Raw genomic sequence first — 18550 nt, forward strand, 5'->3', positions numbered from 1 at the left:
AGGGGACAACCCCAGCTGTCATTCTTTGGTACTGTCCACATTATTTTTTGAGACAGGGTCTCTCATTGGCCTGGAGCTTGCCAAGTATGCTAAGTTGGCTGGACAGAAAGCTAAGGGTGTCTGTCTGTCTGTCTGTCTGTCTGTCTGTCCCTGCCTTCCCAGTACTGAAATTACAAGTGTATGGTGCCACACTCAACCTTTTGTTAAAAATGTGGGTTCTGGGAGATGGGGGTGCCCAGGCTTTTGAGGAAAACGCTTTGCTGATTGGTTCATCTCCCCAGCTGCTGTACATTTTTGTTTGTTTGTTTTGTTTTGCAATGACCATAATTCACTGTTGTTTTGTGTGTGCTGGGTATGGAACCCAGAATGTCATCCACACTATGAATGCACTTCACTGCTAAGCTACACCCTCAGCCTTCATAATGACTATATATAGGTGAGGTAGATCTTTGTTTCAGGAGAAAAAGCAGAGTTGAGTCCAGACAATTCAGAGGTTGTGAGCTGATACATGTGCCCCTGATGCTCCTGGTGCCCCTGGTGCCCCTGGTGCAGCAAGAACACCAGAGGTGTCGACCATAAGCAAAGTTGTTGTTTTATTTTTCCTGAGCTACTGATCCTAAGCACGGTGGAAATTCCCAAAATAAAGCAGAGTTACTCAGGTATCTAACAGTGGCCAGGCCATGTAGATCGTTTCAGAGGGATAACAGTAAGAAGAAAACTGGTAAACCCTGCTGTTGTGTGCAGCATGAAGATGGAGTGAACTTTCGAGAGCCTACCCATGGGGTGCATCTAGAATCCTTCAGCTCCCTTCTCTGGAAACCCAGGAAACCTGAGTCTCGGAATGGACCCGGGCTCATCAGAACACAACTGGTCCAGGTGGATACTGGGTAGCCTCTCAACAGAAAGCCCTCAGACATCTTTCCATGAAGAGAGACATCTGTCTGGCATGGGATGGCCTCACATGCACCTCACTCTGATACTGACCCCTTCAGGTCCAGAGACACTGCTATTGTCTCCAACTTCATTTCCTTCCACTGTGACTTCAGACAGTGTCCAAATTCAGGCCCCCATAAAAATATTCTCAATGTCTTCCTTTAAATTCCCCCCCCCTACTTTTATGGCATCTTGAGAAATAGCTCTGCTTCAGGGAGAAAGCTGATGATTCTCTGCTTTCCATAGAGAGCGCTGGTAGATGCTTATGGGAGTGCGCATGCGCAAGGGGAAAATGCAGGCCGTCATGGAGGACGTGCCTAGGACCCTTGGGAGTCACTCACGGAAGCACTGGGGCAGCTCTCCGGTCCAAGATCCATTTCCTTCGCAGGTGAGCACGGCAGGCAGAGAGAGCTGGTACCCTTCCAGGCAGGCATAACTCACGCTAGAGCCCCATGTGAAGTCAGATCCCACCACTTTCCCGTTCGGGATGAGCTGAGGAGGTTTGCACATGATAGCTGTGGGGAGACCAGAGGAGGCTGAGTTCTGAGGCTGTCCTGAGGAAACAATCCCAGTTACTACTGTTACCAGGCTCTCCAGCTACCCTGCAGCACCTCAAGTCTGGGCCAAGCAGAAAGGATCGGAGGCAGTTCCAATCTGTTATTTTATGTGGATCTCACACATAACATTTCTGCTCCCCCATCACACAGTCCTTGAGGATGCTTGAGGCTCAGATCTTTCCTCAGGACCTCCCAACTTCCTGACGATCTGCACAGGACCAGTCTTCACCTTGTGCACCGCTATTGGGATGCCACCCCCTCTGCTGTCCTGGATGTTCATGGCTGATGCCTACACGTGTCTCTTCTTTGGCCCCTCATCTGCATCCCCAGCCTGAGACGTACCTTTGCAAACGGGCTTGGTACCGTTCCAGGTCCGGTCCTTGGTGCAGCTCAGCACAGACACTCTGTGTGATTCCATCACATAGCCCGGGACACACTGGAATGTCACAGTTTTGTTGTATCTGAAGTCATTGCCGATCCGGATGCCATTCGCTGGAATCCCGGGGTCACCACAGTTTATGACTAGAGTAAGAAAGACACAATGCTCGTCACTCCTAGGCCAGACCTTGTCTCCTCAGCATCTCAGTCCCTCTCCATCACTCCTACTACCACCCAAGGAGGAACCATCAGACCAGCCAAGTCCTGGGCACCACTGGGCATAGCCAAATGTCCTTGCAACAGCTGACCCACCGGCTTACTCTTCATGCCTATACCATGCATGCCATCCAATCACACTGGTCTCCCTTCTCATTCAAACCCACTCCTCTGAGAGGAAGGACCACACAACTTTTTTTTTTCCCCTAAAGTAGGTGAGGTCCTGGGCAAGAAGAGTTTCTAGAATGAAGAACATAGATGTGTTTGTTAGTGGATCAAAAAGACAGCTTGCCCCAGGATGCAACATCTCCCATGACAGTCTTTCTGGGAGGCTTTTTTTAGGCCCAGAAGTGGGGTCTTAGGACCTATGCAATAATCAAGTTCCTGTTAGGAGCCACGGTATGACTGGTGACCTATGAACTTAATGTGGAATTTCAGATGCAGTCTGAGCTCACAGAGTTGACTCTGAAAGGAGGAAATCTCAGAGTTACCCAGTCTATCTCTTCCCTCTATCTGGGCACCACAATATCTGGCTTTCTAAGGAAAGGGGTCTGGGGTATCCTGAGAGGGGTGAGGGAGGGGAGCTAGGCAGATACAATGTTCGGAAGCTGGGTTGGGGTGCAGATGTGTCTGAGGTGGGGAAAGATGTGAAGATGGCGGGTGGTGTCTGCTTCAAAGTGGACAGAGTATGACAGAGCCCTAACCCTGAAAGGAAAGAGAAAGCCCAGGATGAGCTAGAGCCAGGATGATGGTGAATTGTATCAGGCCCTGTGAACCTCAGCTGTCATCTATAAAAAGTGGGGCCCACAGCTACCGTGTCCCTGCTCACACCATCCTGGTGTATGCCTGCACAAGCATCTTGCACTGTGCTCACCCTGTTTATAAGACCCGCACCTCAGAGAGTAAGTACGCACAGATACCTCACAGGGTTGTGGTGAGATTCCGGTGCCATGTAGATGGGAAAGGAAGCACTTAGCTCTGTGGTTGCCGTGGTGCAGAGCATGCTCAACACACAGAGGCTATTCAAATGGTTCCACTGTAATTATTTTCTCCAGACTCCCACTGACAGCTTACTCAGCAGGGAGGGGCTGGGTGGTCTGAGCTGCCACTTACAACAGAGCCCAGGGGGCTTGGCTCTTACCCATGCACTCAGGGTCACTGCCTGTCCAGGTGCCATTGACAGAGCAGTGTCGGCTGAGCAGGCCTGTTGCGTAGTAGCCTTCGCGACACTCATAGACGATGGAACTGGAGAACACCAGACCGTCGCTGAACACCACTTGGGCGTTGCTTGGAGTTCCGGGGTTGCCACATGAGATCACTGGGAGAGCAGAAGAGCACTTTATTCCCCAGAACCCAAACTGTTGAGCTGAAGAACAACAGAACCCTAAAGATGGAGGTATACCTCATGCTGCTGTCGTGTTGTCTCACTCATAGGAAGGGACAGGCCTGTATGAGATTTTTCTAGTGAAATTATTTAATTTCTCTCTCTCTCTCTCTCTCTCTCTCTCTCTCTCTCTCTCTCTCTCTCTGTGTGTGTGTGTGTGTGTGTGTATGTGTTTCTCTGTGAGTGCATGGCCGTGTCTGTGCAAGCCTTTGTGGAGGCAAAGGGTTGGTATCAGGGCTCTTCCCCCATCACTCTCCACCTTATTTTTTTGAGACAGGGTCTCTCATTGAATCACCAATTTGGCTAGGCTTGCTGACCAATGAGATCCAAGGATTTGCCTGCCTCTGCTTCCTCCTTCCACCAGCACTGAGGTTGTAACCCAAGTCACCATGCCTGTGGCTTGGGGAATATGCTTCGAATATGCTTGGCCCAGGGAGTGGCACTATTAGGAAGTGTGGCCTTGTTGGAGTGGGTGTGGCCTTGTTGGAGTGGGTGTGGCCTTGTTAGAGTAGGTGTGGCCTTGTTGGAGGAAGTGTGTCACTGTGGGAGTGGGCTTTGAGACCCTCCTCCTGGCTGCCTGGAAGCCAGTAGTCTTCTCCTGTTTGCCTTCAGAACAAGATGTAGAACTCTCAGCTCCTCCTGCACCATGCTTGCCTAGATGCTGCCATGCTCTCACCATGATGATAATGGACTGAAACTCTGAACTGTTAGCCAGTCCCAATTAAATGTCCTTTATATGAGTTGCCTTGGTCATGGTGTCTCTTCACAGCAATGAAAACCCTAACTGAAACACCTGCTTTTATGCAGGTGCTGAGGATCTGAGTTCAGGTCCTCATGCTCGCCCAGCAGGCACCTTCTGGAACAAGCCACCTTTCCAGCCCTGATACTAACTGCACATTCCTACCATCTGTGATAATAGTTACATCAGGCTCCTTCTAACACTCCTTCAGGATGTTGCTAACAGGACTCTTAATCTGGGTGCTCTCTTATTTTTAAATTTTATTTCTTATTGAAATGAAGTTATTTTTGCACAATATATTCTTTTTTAAAAAGCCATCTTTTAATTTTTCTATTTTATGTATGGGTGATCTGCTGCATATACACCTGCATGCCAGAAGAGGGCGTCAGATCTTTTTATAGATAGTCATGAGCCACCATGTGGTTGCTGGGAATTGAACTCAGGACTTCTAGAAGACCAGCCAGTGCTCTTAACAGCTGAGCCATCTCACGGGCCCCTTATAATATATTCTGATCACAATTTCTCTTCCCTCATCTCCTTTCAGATCTTTCCTGACACCATTCCAACTCCTCCCTCCCCCCCACCCCCCGCAGCCCCCTTCTTTCTCTCATTGATCTGTTCGTTTCTCTGATCTTTGGCTTCCACTGAAAGGGGAGTTTAAGGCAGGAGAGAAAGGAGCTAGAATCTGCAAGTGAGCCACCACAGCCCCAGCCCTCTGCAGCAGATAACGACTTAGCAGGTGATACGGTTCATGAAGAAAGGTTGGCACAATAACAGACTCCCCACCCCTATTTTTTTTTTTTTAATTAGGAATAAGAACAACAAGTTTGTGTCCTAGCGATCTTCAAAGGTGAGTTTATGTAGGAATGTTTGGACTCCTGGAGTTAAAGGTATTTAGCGTGTTAGCAGTTGCTGCTCTCGTTCTTCCTGTTGAGGGTGAAGATGCCGCACTTGGCGGAGGGGCCGCTTCAGTATGTCAGTTTCTTTCACATGATCCCGTTTCTTTTTGGTGGGTTCCTTGCTGGGGAGATGGAATACTTCGGGTTTATCTTGATATTCACTAACACCGCTCCGTAACCATTGCACCAAAGAACCTGGCTTCTCTCAGGGTTCTCGCTGTGGCTGAGCAGCCACGGATTCTAGATGGTTGGTCCGGATAGACAACTTTTCGAATTGAAAATACGTACGTCAAGAGAGTGTACTGATACTGCCAGTCCGACTTGGGGGTTAAGGGTTTGCCTTAACTTCTTGTAAGATGAAGTTTTTAAGAATTCTCTCTCTCTCTCTCTCTCTCTCTCTCTCTCTCTGTATGGTATGTGTGCACACAGATGCATGTGTCCCTGTATACCTGCAGAGGCCAGAGGACAATGTTAAGTGTCCTGCTCTATCATTCTCTGCCTTATTTCTCTCTCAGTGAACCTGGAGCTAGGATGGTAGTCAGCAAGTAATAGCAATCTTCCTTTCCCTGCCCCCTGAAACACTGGAGTTATAGGTATATGGCCACACTCATTTATATTTTTTAATTATGGGTGTGGGGGATTTGAACTCAGCTCTTTGTAATTGAGCCACAAGCACTCCTACCTGTGGAGTCATCTCATTGGCCCCTATTTCTTTATTTTTATGTGCTGAAACACCTTGGTTCTTGGTGACAGTGAATAATTACTTATCAGCTTTGTCTATCTGCATTACGTGTCTATGGCTTTTGAATAATGATACCCACACTGATTCTGCTGGGAGCCAGGCAGCCTCAGGCTTTTCCTGAGGCTCTGATGTATGGAGAAGGAACAGCTCCCTGTATAAAGCCGGGGCATGCTTGGCCAGGCCTGAAATGGCCTGGGCCAGAACTTGGGGGAGCTGTGACTTCATCCTGAGGACTCAGCTCTCCTCTCTAAGAGGATATGGTTATCAGTCCCAAGGCCACTGACTGCTACTCTGTGACACTTGTGAGATATCCTGTGTTCCCTTTGTGTGTACTGGTTAATTAGCTTCCCGCTGAAAACTGTATATAAGATACTGTATTTTAATAAATTGCTTGATAGAGGACACGGCTTGACATAAGACGTAAAGCCTCCTGACCCCCAAATGCCTGTTTTATTTATTTCCTGACTCCCTTGTCTTTCCTCTCAGGGACTTGTCACTGAAGAACCACCTGCTATCCACATCAGTTTCCGATACCCTGACGGCTGAAAATAGTTTGAGGATTCTTTGTGGTTCTCTTTGTGTTCTCGTCATATAAAACCCTGGCCAAATCCCACCTGGCCAGATAGTTGAAATAATTCTCTGAATTATGAATTCACCAAGTTGTCTGTAGTTGGGGTCACTTGTGCCCAGTGTATAATTCTAATAGCTGATCTGATTTTGTAATGATGAACGACATATCTGCAGCCCCAGAGTAAAGTCTACACATAATTTTTGCATCGCTAACACAGCAGACGGGCCCCGCGTTTCCTTCATCTGATGAATCTTGGTGCTGTTGATCTTGAGACACAGTGAACAAGTTATGTTCCCTGAACTTCAGGAGCTTAAGTCCGTTCTTCTGGGGGTGGTGCTGTACGTGTGCAAGGCAGGCGCGCGATGTGCAGGTCTGCACACAAGCACATGCACGCAGAGGCTGGAGGAGGATGCTGGCTGTCTATTACTTTCCACTTCTCTGCTCTGAGACAGGGTCTCTCTGAACTTGCTGTTTTGGTGCAGCTTGATGAGAGAGACTATCAGGCTCTCGAGATCCACCTGTCTCCATTCCCAATGCTGTGGTTACAGACACTCAAAGCCATGCCTGGCTTTTTTTTTTTTTTTTTTTTTTTTTTTTTTTAACGTGGGTGCTGGGATTTGAACTCATGTACTCATACCTGGAGAGCATGTACTCTTACCCACTGAGCTACCTGCCCCTGGGCCTCAAGTCTGTTTTTAAGAAATCCTTACATTAAACATGAATTAAAATAACAGCATTGAGTGTAGCAGTTACAGGAAGAAAGCACCAAGAACAGAGCAGTTGGGGATGGGGTCCTAAAATCGGAACTTGAGTTAAGTCTCAATGATGACACCCCCAACATTCATGTCCAGCCCAAAACTCTTGTCAAATTTCTGACCAGACCCCTGTTGATGTGGCTGACCCCACTCTAGGATCTGAGTGTCATCAAAAGAGCTTCGACTCATTGGGGGTGTTTAAGAAAACACTAAATTCTCCCCTTCAATGCACTTTCCTGGCATCTCACACCTCTCTTGCTATAACTGAAAAATCAATGGAATCCAAATAACACCCCAAGAAAGGAGGCCTGGACACCTCACCTAGTTCTTCAGGAACATTCCATCTCAGCTTCCAGCTCTTGTGCTGTCTGTTGCCTCTTTTCTCTTCAGCTTACTCCCCTTGCGCCCAGTTCTCTGGTGACTTTTGATCTGATCCTACTATCTGTGGATTCTACTATCTTTTCCCTGTCTCTCACTCTATCTATGAACTCACTCATTTCTTGGTCAGCTTAGATGCCCAGATTAATCATTAACCACTGCCCCATCCCTCTGCCCCATCCCTCTGCCCCGCCCCTCTACCACGCCCCTTCTGCGCTATTCCTTCTGCCCCGTCCCTTTGCCGATATCTGCCAATCACTGTCTTTACTGTCTGGTGAAGCCTTACTCTTGACTCCATGTGGGAAGGCCGTGGTTGGACTGACTGCTTCCTCATTTTATGACTGACCCTTCTCTCCGCAGGAGTTCTCAGCGCTGCTTGGCAGTGGCCCTGACCCACTCCCACCTTCGTACATAGTTAATTTACCTCATCTCCTCAATTTTCTTGTGCAACCTCATTCAAAGCTGTTAAAACTCTCTCATTCCTAAGATACTTTAGAGCTTTGCGAGAGAGAGAGAGAGAGAGAGAGAGAGAGAGAGAGACAGAGAGAGAGACAGAGAGAGAGACAGAGAGAGACAGAGAGAGACAGAGAAACAGAGAGACAGACACGGGGACAGTTGCAAAAAAGATGGATTCTGGAAAGAGATGTTTTAAGCTAGAATTCCTTTCCCAGAAGTTTAGGAGTGGCTTTCCGTTATCGATACTTATACTTATAGAAGACATTCTTGAGGCTCATCCTTAAGTTGAATTCTTTTGGTCTGTCCAGTGTCCAGCATCTCCTGCATTGGTCTACAAGCTCTGATTGATTAAGATGCGTGTCTTAGTCTGTCCATGCTGCTATAACACAATATCATAAAGCAGGCAGCTTTTACAGACCAGAGATTCACTTCTGTTTTGGAGGCTGGGGAGCCTAAGATGAAGAGGCCCCTAGATTCCATGTCTAGCAAGAATCAACCTTCTGGTTCATGGCTGGTGGCATCTCACTGTGTTCTCCCACAACAGGAAGGGCAGAGCGCTCTGTGGGTCTCTCTCATGAAAGCTTGACATGATTGCTTTACCCTTGTGACCTGGCCCCTTCCCAGAGGACCCACTATGTTGGTAATCAGAGTTCAACCTATATAAAGTTTGGGAGGATGCAGGAATTCCCACCATGCAGTGGGTCTGTTCTGCTCAGCACTGTGTCTACCACAGAGACCATAATATTTAGCACATGGTTGCTAAGTAAAGCTACAGTTAATAATCCATGGGGCCATTTAGTCTTTTTTGGCGTTTCCTTCTTTAGGTGAGGGGGAGCTTATTTATCTTTGAATTACTAATATAAACGGACATGAGCTGTCTGCTGATGTGTACCGTCCACAAGGGTGGGCATCTGAGGTATGACTGGAAGCAGGGATGCTGGGGCGGGGCGGTGGGAGAGGCAGAAGGGTCACATACATTACCTCCACACTCAGGCTGCGATCCACTCCAGGAGCCATTGGCTTGACACATTCGCTCTGAAGATCCCCGGAGTACATGGCCAGCGTCACAACTAAAGCGCATTACACTGCCTGGGGCAAAGCTGTCTCCTAATCGGATGCCATGGGCTGGGATCCCTGGGTCACCACAAACTCCTGTGCTGGTTCCTGTGAGAGGGGAACACAGCAAACAATGAGGGACTTTTATTGTTTTTTTTTTCATGGATGCAAATGGAGCAGAGGTCTCGTTTAGAGAAAGATAGGCTGTTGGTAGGGAGGAAGCAACAAACTCAGTGGATGTAGGAGGTGATAAGAGACAGTGCTCAGTCCACAGTGTCTGTACCAACTACGGCGTTTGGAAGGTGAGGCGAGGGAGGGCAAAGAACAGGAGACACAGCCATCAAACTTAGTGCCTGAGGGGGACCAGGGTCCATGTTATAGAGATACACTCTAGAGCCCCATGGAGGAAGATGTCAGAATGAATGGCTGTACCTCACTATTCAGTAGTCAGAACACACAGTTCTCAAGTCCATGGGAGCCACACAGGAAGGGCCGCTCATGCCGGGCTAGAACTCCAGTGGTCCAGGCTGCCACATCCCGGCTTCTATGAGTCCTCTTGCCTCACCCCTCCCACACCTGCTGACCAGTGGTACCCTCCCCACTCTCCACATCACTCTGTCTCAGCTCAAAGGCTCACTGTTCTTTTGCCTGAGTGACTGCAAAAGCTTCCCAAACAGTCCCGTCCTCTGAATCTCTCCAAGCTTAAGCCTCCGACCTTATCAATCGCTGACCTTGTACAGTCATTGAACCCTGCTTTTTTCCTGTAAGAACATCTCTGGGGGAATTTTAGTGCTGACAGGATAAAACCCACACTCTTTCATCATGGATTTACCTCCCACAGCTCAGCTGGAGCTTGATCCTGGCCTTTATCTTCTGCTACTTTAAAAAATTTCTATCTGTCTGTCCATCCATCCACTACACTGTCTAGTGTGTGTATGTGCGTGTACGTGTGCGTGTGCATGTGTGCTGTCTGGTGAAGCGCACATGAGGGAATCCCAAACGAGAGAATCCCAAATGAGAAGTTTCTCCCATAAGACTGGGCGGTAGGCAAGCCTGTTGAGCATTTTCTTGGTTACTTATAGATCTGGGAGGGCCCAGCCCACTGTGGGTGGTGCCATTCCTAGGCCAGCGATCCTGGGTTCTTTAAGAAAACAAGCTGAACAAGTCATGTATAAAAAGTTAGTAAGCAGCACCCCTCCATGGCCCTTGCATCAGCTCCTGCCTCCAGGCTCCTGCCCTGTTTGAGTTCCTGCCCTGGCTTCCTTCAGTGATGAACAGTGATGTGGTAACAACAGCTTGTATGTGGAGATCAGAGGACAGTTCGAAGGCAACAGTTCTCTTCCTCCACCATGAGTTCCAGGGATTGAACTCAGGTTGTCAGGCTTGGTGGTGAGTACTTTTCCCCACTGAGCCATCTGCTACTTCTCAAGTCTCATCTTATTTTTAATTGATAAGTAATGACTAATAAATGATATAACAAGAATCATGTGCATACGATGTCTTGGTGCATATGTGATCTATGTTCTTACCATGAGGAAATGGTAACTGTTTGGGGTGATTAATCCTCTTCTTTTAGTTGAAGATTTTCTATTCACTAATTTTTCGCAAAGGGGAACTACAACTTATACAGCATGCCTTATACCCCATCACTCCATTTTTGTCCTGCCCCTTCCTTTATGCTACACTCTCTCACTTATCTGGCTTTTGACACTCCATGAACCCTCTCAAGAGAGTGTGGAAGGACCCAAGAAGTGAGGGAGGGCAGACAACAGGAGACAGAGCCATAGGACCTAGTGTCCGAGGGATCTAGGCTCTGTGTTGTAGAGGCACACTGTAGAGCCCATAGAGGAGGAACATGTCAGAATAAGTGCTTTGTTAAGAGATGAAAGGTTATAGCTTTGGTGGCACCCGTGCTCTCATAGACCCACATGTGTAAGCATTGAATGGTGGGATTCGAAACTATACTGGGTTAGCTGGAGTAAAGATGTTTCAGTCTTAACTCTGTCATGGTTTACATGTGCTGGCTCTATCATCCTCAGCCTTAGAATTACTCTGTGTAGTCTCAGACCATGAGAGTATGAAGTAGCCCTGCATTCCTCATCCCCCCTCAAAGCATGGGTTTCCTTCAAACTACAGTGTGTTTAAAAAATAGAAAGCTTATCACATTTGGCTAGATTTTGTTGCCTTTTGGAGTTTTCCAGGATGAAGCACAGGGAACGGCTGGTGCTGGGTTGTTGGTTTTGCCCTGATGGCAAAAAGCTGTTTCCACACTGGCTCGCCTACCTCAGCGAGAGCCTACTGCTTACTGTCAGCAGGAAGGAGAGCTGAGTTCTCCAGTTCTAGGCTTATTATAATAGGGGGTCTATCTCTGTGCTATATGAGAATCTGGGACAGAAAGCTACACCACAAGGGCAGATAAAAGGAGGCAACTCTGTACTGAAAAGGTACATCAGCAAAGATGGGGAGACCTGAAATGGATCTTGAATGTCTTTATGTCCTTGCTAATCAGGAGCTGATGGCTCAAAGACTGAAGATATTTCGTTATTTCTTCTCCAAATAAGTGATTGCATAGGATGAGGCAAAAAAGTTGGAATTCTTGAAAGTGTTATTTCTCTCTGTCTTTGTCTCTGTCTCTTTGTCTATCTCTGTCTCTTTGTCTTTGTTTCTGTCTCTCTCCCTGTCTCTGTCTGTCTCTCTGTCTCTGTCTGTCTGTCTGTCTGTCTGTCTGTCTGTCTGTCTTTTTCAAGACAGGGTTTCTCTGTGTAGCCCTGGATACTCTGGAACTCGCTCTGTAGACCAGGCTGGCTTTGAACTCACAGAGATCCTCCTGTCTTTGCCTCCTGAGTGCTGGGGTTAAAATCATGGGCCAGCAGTGAATGTATTATTTCTTAAAGACACACAGGAGATGTCATGTCCAAGACAACATATGCATGCTTCAGCCAGGGAGGCTTTAGCTTAGTTTTCTGGACAAGAATGGACTCTTAACACTTTCTAGCTTCTGCTGGCACAGTGCCAGAGAAGAAAGTGACCCTCTGGGTTAGAAGAAACTTTCACGTTCATGTTGTGTCTCAGAGGATGACCATGCTAAGGGGCTGGAAGTCCTTTGAGGGTCCCTTTTGTTTCTTGCCCCTACTTGGCACTTCTCTATCCGTGGTGAGCAGAGACACCCAGAGTAGATCAAACAAACACTAAGAAACTCCTCATCGAAGAGTGACTAGAGAATCACTATGTGCAGATATCATCATGGAAGAGATGGGCAAACGCATGGCTGCCCCTCGCACCTCCTTTGGAAGCCCCCTCTTCCTGGAACTTGCTCTAGATACCTAGGGCCTCTGTGTATATGACTCTGCCTTTCCTGTTCTGTGTTCCAATCATATCCCCTAGAAGTCCCAAAGGAAGTCGTCACGGCCCTTGCTAGCAGGCTAAAGGCATCTTCATAGTTCCTGAGGAGTCTTATCTTGAGATTAACAAGGCTGAATGTCAAAAGTGCCAGTGATGTGTCTAGGGATATCCAGGAAGCCAGGAGCCCTTTGACACAGTTGTTTCCTTTCTGGAGAGACTTAATAAATATCTGAGTCGATATTCTATCAGGGTCCTAAACACCAGTAAGCAGGCTTTTCTGGAAACTCGTACTACAAGGGCTGTGTGTCTTAAGGGAAGACGGGTTCATCATGACAAAGAGGTTGGGATCTTTTACCTGAAGGAAGGATCTGGAAGAGGGAAGGGCTAGGGATTGGTAAGGGAAAGGTGGGCTCCTCGGGGAATCTCAGGCTACATGAGTAGCTGCACCCTGGAGACATTCCTTGGTAGTGCCAGGTAGGTTTACTCCAAAAAAGACTCAGCTGTAGCTGCTCACATTTTAGCCTGGTGGTTTCTGTTGCTGGTTGTACAATTCACTTTCAGATGTCTGGTTCTGTTGCAAGACATTATGGATGAATTTCTGGTTCAGGGAATGTGGACATGGGCTTTTTGTTTTTAAAAAAGGTTTGCGTGTATGTATGTATGTATGTATGTATGTATGTATGTATGTATATGAGTGCGGGCCAGAAGACATCAGATTCCATTACAGATGGTTGTGCGCCACCATGTGGTTGCTGGGAATTGAACTCGGAGTTCTTGAAGAGTAGCCAGTGCTCTTAACCATTGAACTACCTCTCCAGGCCCAAGAAGAGGTTCCCTGTGTTTCCTGGCTGTCCTGAAGCTCTCTCTGTAGACCAGGCTGACTTTGAACTCACAGAGATCTACCTTCCTCTGCCTCATGAGTGCTGGGATTAAATATGTGTGCCACCACTGCCTGAGGGACTTAGGATTTTTGCTACCTCAATAACATGTCAGAGTTCTCCTGTCAGAGACTAGCGATTTATAATTTAGTAAAAGGTCATGCCTGGGTACTGGTGTCTCAGGGTGGAGACTATCCCAAGAGGTAGTCAGGACATGCGGCAAGTTGAATTAGATACTGATGAGAGAGAAGGAGGCAGAATGGGGCCCAGAGAGCTTGACACAGGAGAAAAGATCACAGACGCAAAAGATGACAGACTGGACCATCATTCCCAGGAGCACATGGACTCAGATTTCTAGATAGGACTAAAGCTCCAGTTGGACCTCCCCCAAACAGTACCTCTTCTATTTTTGCAGTCCCTTGGCTCTTTGGGCTTATTAAGAATTGGTGAAAGGCTGGAGTGCATTTGAAGTTCTTTCTAGAGATACTGTCTTATGAAAGATGCTCTACAGCTTCCTAAGCTGTAATGTCCTCCTGTTCATGAACCATGCTCCTGCCAGCCAGTGCCCCTCCTGCCACCTGCACATACCCCACACTCCATACCTGAGCAGTGGGGGAGGGAGCCTGTCCAGTGTCCGTCCAGTCCACACATGCGGGTGGCATTTCCCACCAGAGTCCGCTTGCCTGTGCAGCTGTAACGCACAACGGCCCCCACTATGTAGCTGTCTCCAGACATTTGGGCATGAGGTGGAGAACCAGGATGGCCACAGGATACCACTGTGGGAAGAGAGCAAACATCTCAGTGGCTTGGTTTGGAATGGGCCACTCACTCCACACGTTTCTCGTGGGAAGTGAGGAAGGAGAGAGGAAACCTTGATATTTACGAGAGTGAACTTCCTGCTAGCTCATGCAGCAGGCACCAGCAGACAAAACCTGCCCACTTCACAACATTGTTTCTGAATTGGAAGCAAAGATTAATATGGCAACAGCACTTAGTAGGTATGCAGCCTGCCCACTTCACTACAATTTTTGAATTGGAGGCAAAGAGTAATACCTATGTAGCACATAGTAGGGATGCAGCTTATCCATGTCACCACACTGTCTCTCATTTGGAAGCAAAGATCAACACCTATGTAGCACATAGTAGGTATAGAGCCTGCCCACTTCACCACAATATTTCTAAATTGGAAGCAAAGAATAATTAATACCTATTAATATATACTTTAATGCCTACTAAAATCTACTTTTACCTATTAATACCTACTAATTAATACATACTTTTAAATAGGGTAGTCAAGGGTGGTTTCTCTGAGATGACAGGCCAGGCCTGTTCTGTCTGGGGCAAGAACATGAAGGAAGGAAGATGAGGTGTTCAGCCCAAGGCCGTAATGAACTTTGTGTGTGTCTTAGCTACTTTTCTTGTGTCTATGACCAAACATCTGGCAAGAAGCAACTTGGGGGAATAGGGTTTACTTGGGTTCAGGTTGGTGGGGATCAGTCCATCCTGCGGGGGAAGGCGTGGAGGCGGAAGTGAGAGGCAGTTGGTTACACTGTGTCTGATGTCAGGGAGTAGAGAATGGACAGGAAGTGAGACTGAACTATAAAATACCAAGGCCTGCACCCAGTGACATGCTGCTCGTAGGAAGGCGTCATCTCTTAAGGCCTTCAAAGTGTTTCCTAATAGCGTTGCTCGCTGGAGACTCAGTGTTGAAATCTCGAGCCTGTGCAGGACTTTTCCCATTCAAACCTCAGCAGTGGGCAGAGCAGGTTCTCCACCTTCCTAGTGCTGCGACCCTTTAATACAGTTCCTCATGCTGCGGTGATCCACAGCCATGAAATTAGTTTTATCGCTACCTCATAACTGTAATTTTGTTATTGCTATGTTTCATAATGTAAGTATCTGATAGACAGGATGGTCTTAGGCGATATGAAAGGGTTGTTTGATTCACAAAGCAATCTCCGCCCACAGGTTGACAACCGCTGGTGCAGTTGTGTCAGGGAAGAGTGGACAAAGACATGGGGGGTGGGGCACTGGGATGAAACATTTTGATTTTATTCTAAGCATGATAGAAAGCCGCCAAAGGGACATGACCTGGTCTGTACTATGACAGGGTCACACTGTTGCTCTGAGGGGGAAGGATTGGGGTGAGGCTGACATGAACCTATTTCAATGGTTCTAGAAGGTAGGCTTATGGCTTTTATTGCACACTGGAGGGAGGTAGAAGAATCGCCACAGTCACAATAGTTCATATCCAAACAGGGCACGGAGCAGGACTCTGATGCTGAGAAGGACAGGGGCCAGAGGACCCCTTATGAAGCACATCATATGCAGAAAGTTGTCCATTTAAAATTCCAAACAACTTATCATTCATACATGGGGCTGGATGGCCATGCCAGGGTCCTTAGGCAAGGGTGGTCTGGGCAGTGAGCTGTGGTCCCAGTCTCCTATTACACCTAGAAGCAAGGGCTTTTGATAAAAGTCACCCAGACTGGAAGGCTCCCAACAGGTGCCTCAGAGGCACCTGTACACTGACAGAGACGGGTACACTGGTGACAGCCACCAATAGCCATTAATGCTCCAGGACTGCATCTTTGCCTCTATGCTAGAAAGATGGGAAGGGAGTAAGCCACACAATCCTCTGTCAGCAGTCAGAGTGCAGAGACCCAAAGGCACAGATCATTCCGTGAGACTCTGAGGCTAGCAACCAGTGTCATGGCTTAAGCCCCCTCCACTGGCTTTGTTTCTCTCCATACTGTCTCTGTAACTTTTCCTAACATTAATCAATGCAGCTATCTCTTATGGAGTAGCCTCTTGTACCAGGGAGTAAACTGGGGTTCCTGATTTGCCCACGCAGTCTCTGAATTCTGTGAGATGGTTATCCTCATCATTTTCAAAGCAGAGGCGATGACTATGGGATGGTAGCTGCGTGGCTTGTTCAGTGACAGTGCTGGAGTTGGCATCCAAACTGACCTGGATACTGGCATCCAGACCGGAAGTTTTGCTTCAGTCCTACTGAGGAAAGCGGTGCATGTCTTGTGTGGTGGTTAAAATTGATTGTCAGCATGGCAAGATCTAGAACCACCTAGAAGCCAGGGCATGTCTGTAAGGGAGTTTCTGGACTGGGTTAAGTAAAATGAAAAAAAAAAAAAAAAAAAACAATCATTCTAAATGTGTGCATGTGCGTGTCACCATTCCAGGGCTTGGGGATTTGGACTGAACACCAGCATTCTCCCTTTCCTTCCTTGCTGTGATGTAACGTGACTCCTGTGGCTGCAATGTCACCACTCAGTGAACTGTACCTCCAGACTGTGCTTTTGTTAGACATTGTCGAAGAACAAAAGAGGTGACTAATACATGTTATCTTTCTGGGAAAGCCAGAGAGGGTTAAAATGAAGACACTGTCTCTCTGTACAACCAACTCTGAGAGGGGATCCTCATAGGATTTGTGGGTTCATGGAAGTACCAGAGAGCAAAGGGAATGGTCCCTGTCCAGGAAGAACACATGTTTGTGTGTGTGTGTGTGTGTGTGTGTGTGTGCTTTGAGATATGTCCCTTTGACAGTTACTGGAAGAAAATGGATCTACTTACAGAGACACTGTGGGCGGGGACGGTCCCAGGTGCCATCTCCCTGGCAGCTGAGGGCAGGTGTGCCCAGGAGGTAGAAGCCGTGGCTGCACTGGTAGGACACGGTGGTGCCAAAGCTGAACCTGTGGGGGCCGCTGGCGTGGACTTGCCGGACGCTGTTCTCTTGGTGTCCGGGATCCGTACAGTTGATGACTGTCATGGAAAAAGTGACAGCGAGACACTGAGATTTAGATATGAAGGACTTTCTCAAGCTTTGAAGTGAGAATTCAGAAGTCTAGACAGATGCTTCTCAGTCCAGCCAAGTCTCTAGATCAAAGCTTGAGGACAAAGTAGACCCTACCTGTGAGGTTGGTCTGGTCTTGAGGCCACAGCTCTCTATCTCTGCCTTGGTCACCCAGTCATGGATTTCTCTTCCATGTTCAGGTGGTTGTCCCCTCCCCTAAGGAGTCTGCCTCTCCTCCTAGACCACTCAGTCTTTCTCCCTCAGTGTTCCTAGTGTGGCTGCTGGCCTGGGATGAGGTGTCTCCATCCATGCACACCCCAAGGCATGGCTGTCTTGCCTCTGTGTATCTGACCCCTGGCTTAATGTGCCTCCTTCCCAAAGCTCATTGGTTGTAAGATGGGCACATCTAACCTGGTTTGAATAGCAAGTGATCTCGTTCTGGAATTGTTTTAATCTCTTTCATGACCATTTCCAGTGAGCATTAGTATCCTAAAGGACTCAACTGACCTTCAAATGAGCAAGGGTTTCCAAAGAAGCTTTACTCAAACTCAGCGTGTTTAGAATAATAGCAATATTCACCATCATTCATACTATGTGCTTTGGCTTTCAGACACTTCCATATAACACCTTATGACTGGAGTCTCATCCTCATGGAATAAGGTAGTCAGGAAAAACAAGTCAGGAGAAGTAAAGTGAGATATTCACTTTATTATACAAGGCATGTGAGTGTATACGCTCATACATATGTTTGTGCACATATGTGTTTCTATGTGCATATGAATGCAGGATAAACTTGTATGACATCTTCAGGAACATTTCCCAGCTCCCCTGAGATAACAGACTCTCACTGGCTGCAGCTCAGCAATTAGGCTACACTGGCTGAAGCAAGGCCCTGGGTCCTGCCTGCCTCTGCCTTCCTAGTTCTGAGATTACAAGCATGCCACTGTGCCTGGCTTTAAAAAATAATTAATGTTTTTACTTATCATTTTACATCCTGCTCACAGTCCTCTTCCTGGTCACCCCCCCAACCCTTCTCCCATCTCCCCCCTCTCTCTCCCCTGGGTATTTCCCCACCCTGACACTTCAAGTCTCTGTGAGGCTAGGTGCTTCCTCTCCCAGCTACACAGGCAACATCTTTTGGGATAGCCCCAGATCCAGTTGTTAGGGACCCACATGAAGACCCAAAATTTATCCTATCTACAAGAAATGCAGGGATTGGTAATGGATCAGAGATTGAGGGATCGGCCAACCAATAACCAGCCCAATCTGAGATCCATCCCATGTTCAAGCACCAATCCCTGATGCCTGGCTTTTATATATGGGTTCTGGAGCTTTGGCTCAGGTCCTCATGCCCTGCAGGCAGCTGCTTTAACCGCTGGGCTGTGTCCCCAGCCCTAAGGTATTTCTTTGACCTTTAATGAGTTTCTCTGAGGCTTTGCTGCTGTGCTGTTGTAAAAA

The 18550-nt window shown here is 47.6% G+C and overlaps 1 protein-coding gene across 3 annotated transcripts in view; it reads right to left on the minus strand.

Annotated features, from left to right (window-relative positions):
* The window catches only part of Csmd2 (CUB and Sushi multiple domains 2), a 575537-nt gene that overhangs the window by 18603 nt on the left and 538384 nt on the right, over nt 1–18550 (minus strand). For all 3 annotated transcript variants that reach the window (XM_076934176.1, XM_034502344.2, XM_076934175.1), the window contains 6 exons: nt 16873–17061; nt 13887–14060; nt 8990–9172; nt 3226–3402; nt 1833–2012; nt 1275–1448 (listed from right to left, as the gene is read on the minus strand). In XM_076934176.1, coding sequence (XP_076790291.1) covers nt 1275–1448; nt 1833–2012; nt 3226–3402; nt 8990–9172; nt 13887–14060; nt 16873–17061 — 1077 coding nt within the window. The remainder of the gene's footprint in view (nt 1–1274; nt 1449–1832; nt 2013–3225; nt 3403–8989; nt 9173–13886; nt 14061–16872; nt 17062–18550) is intronic.

The sequence above is a fragment of the Arvicanthis niloticus genome, chromosome 5 (genome assembly GCF_011762505.2).
Source record: "Arvicanthis niloticus isolate mArvNil1 chromosome 5, mArvNil1.pat.X, whole genome shotgun sequence".
Lineage (NCBI taxonomy): Eukaryota > Metazoa > Chordata > Mammalia > Rodentia > Muridae > Arvicanthis > Arvicanthis niloticus.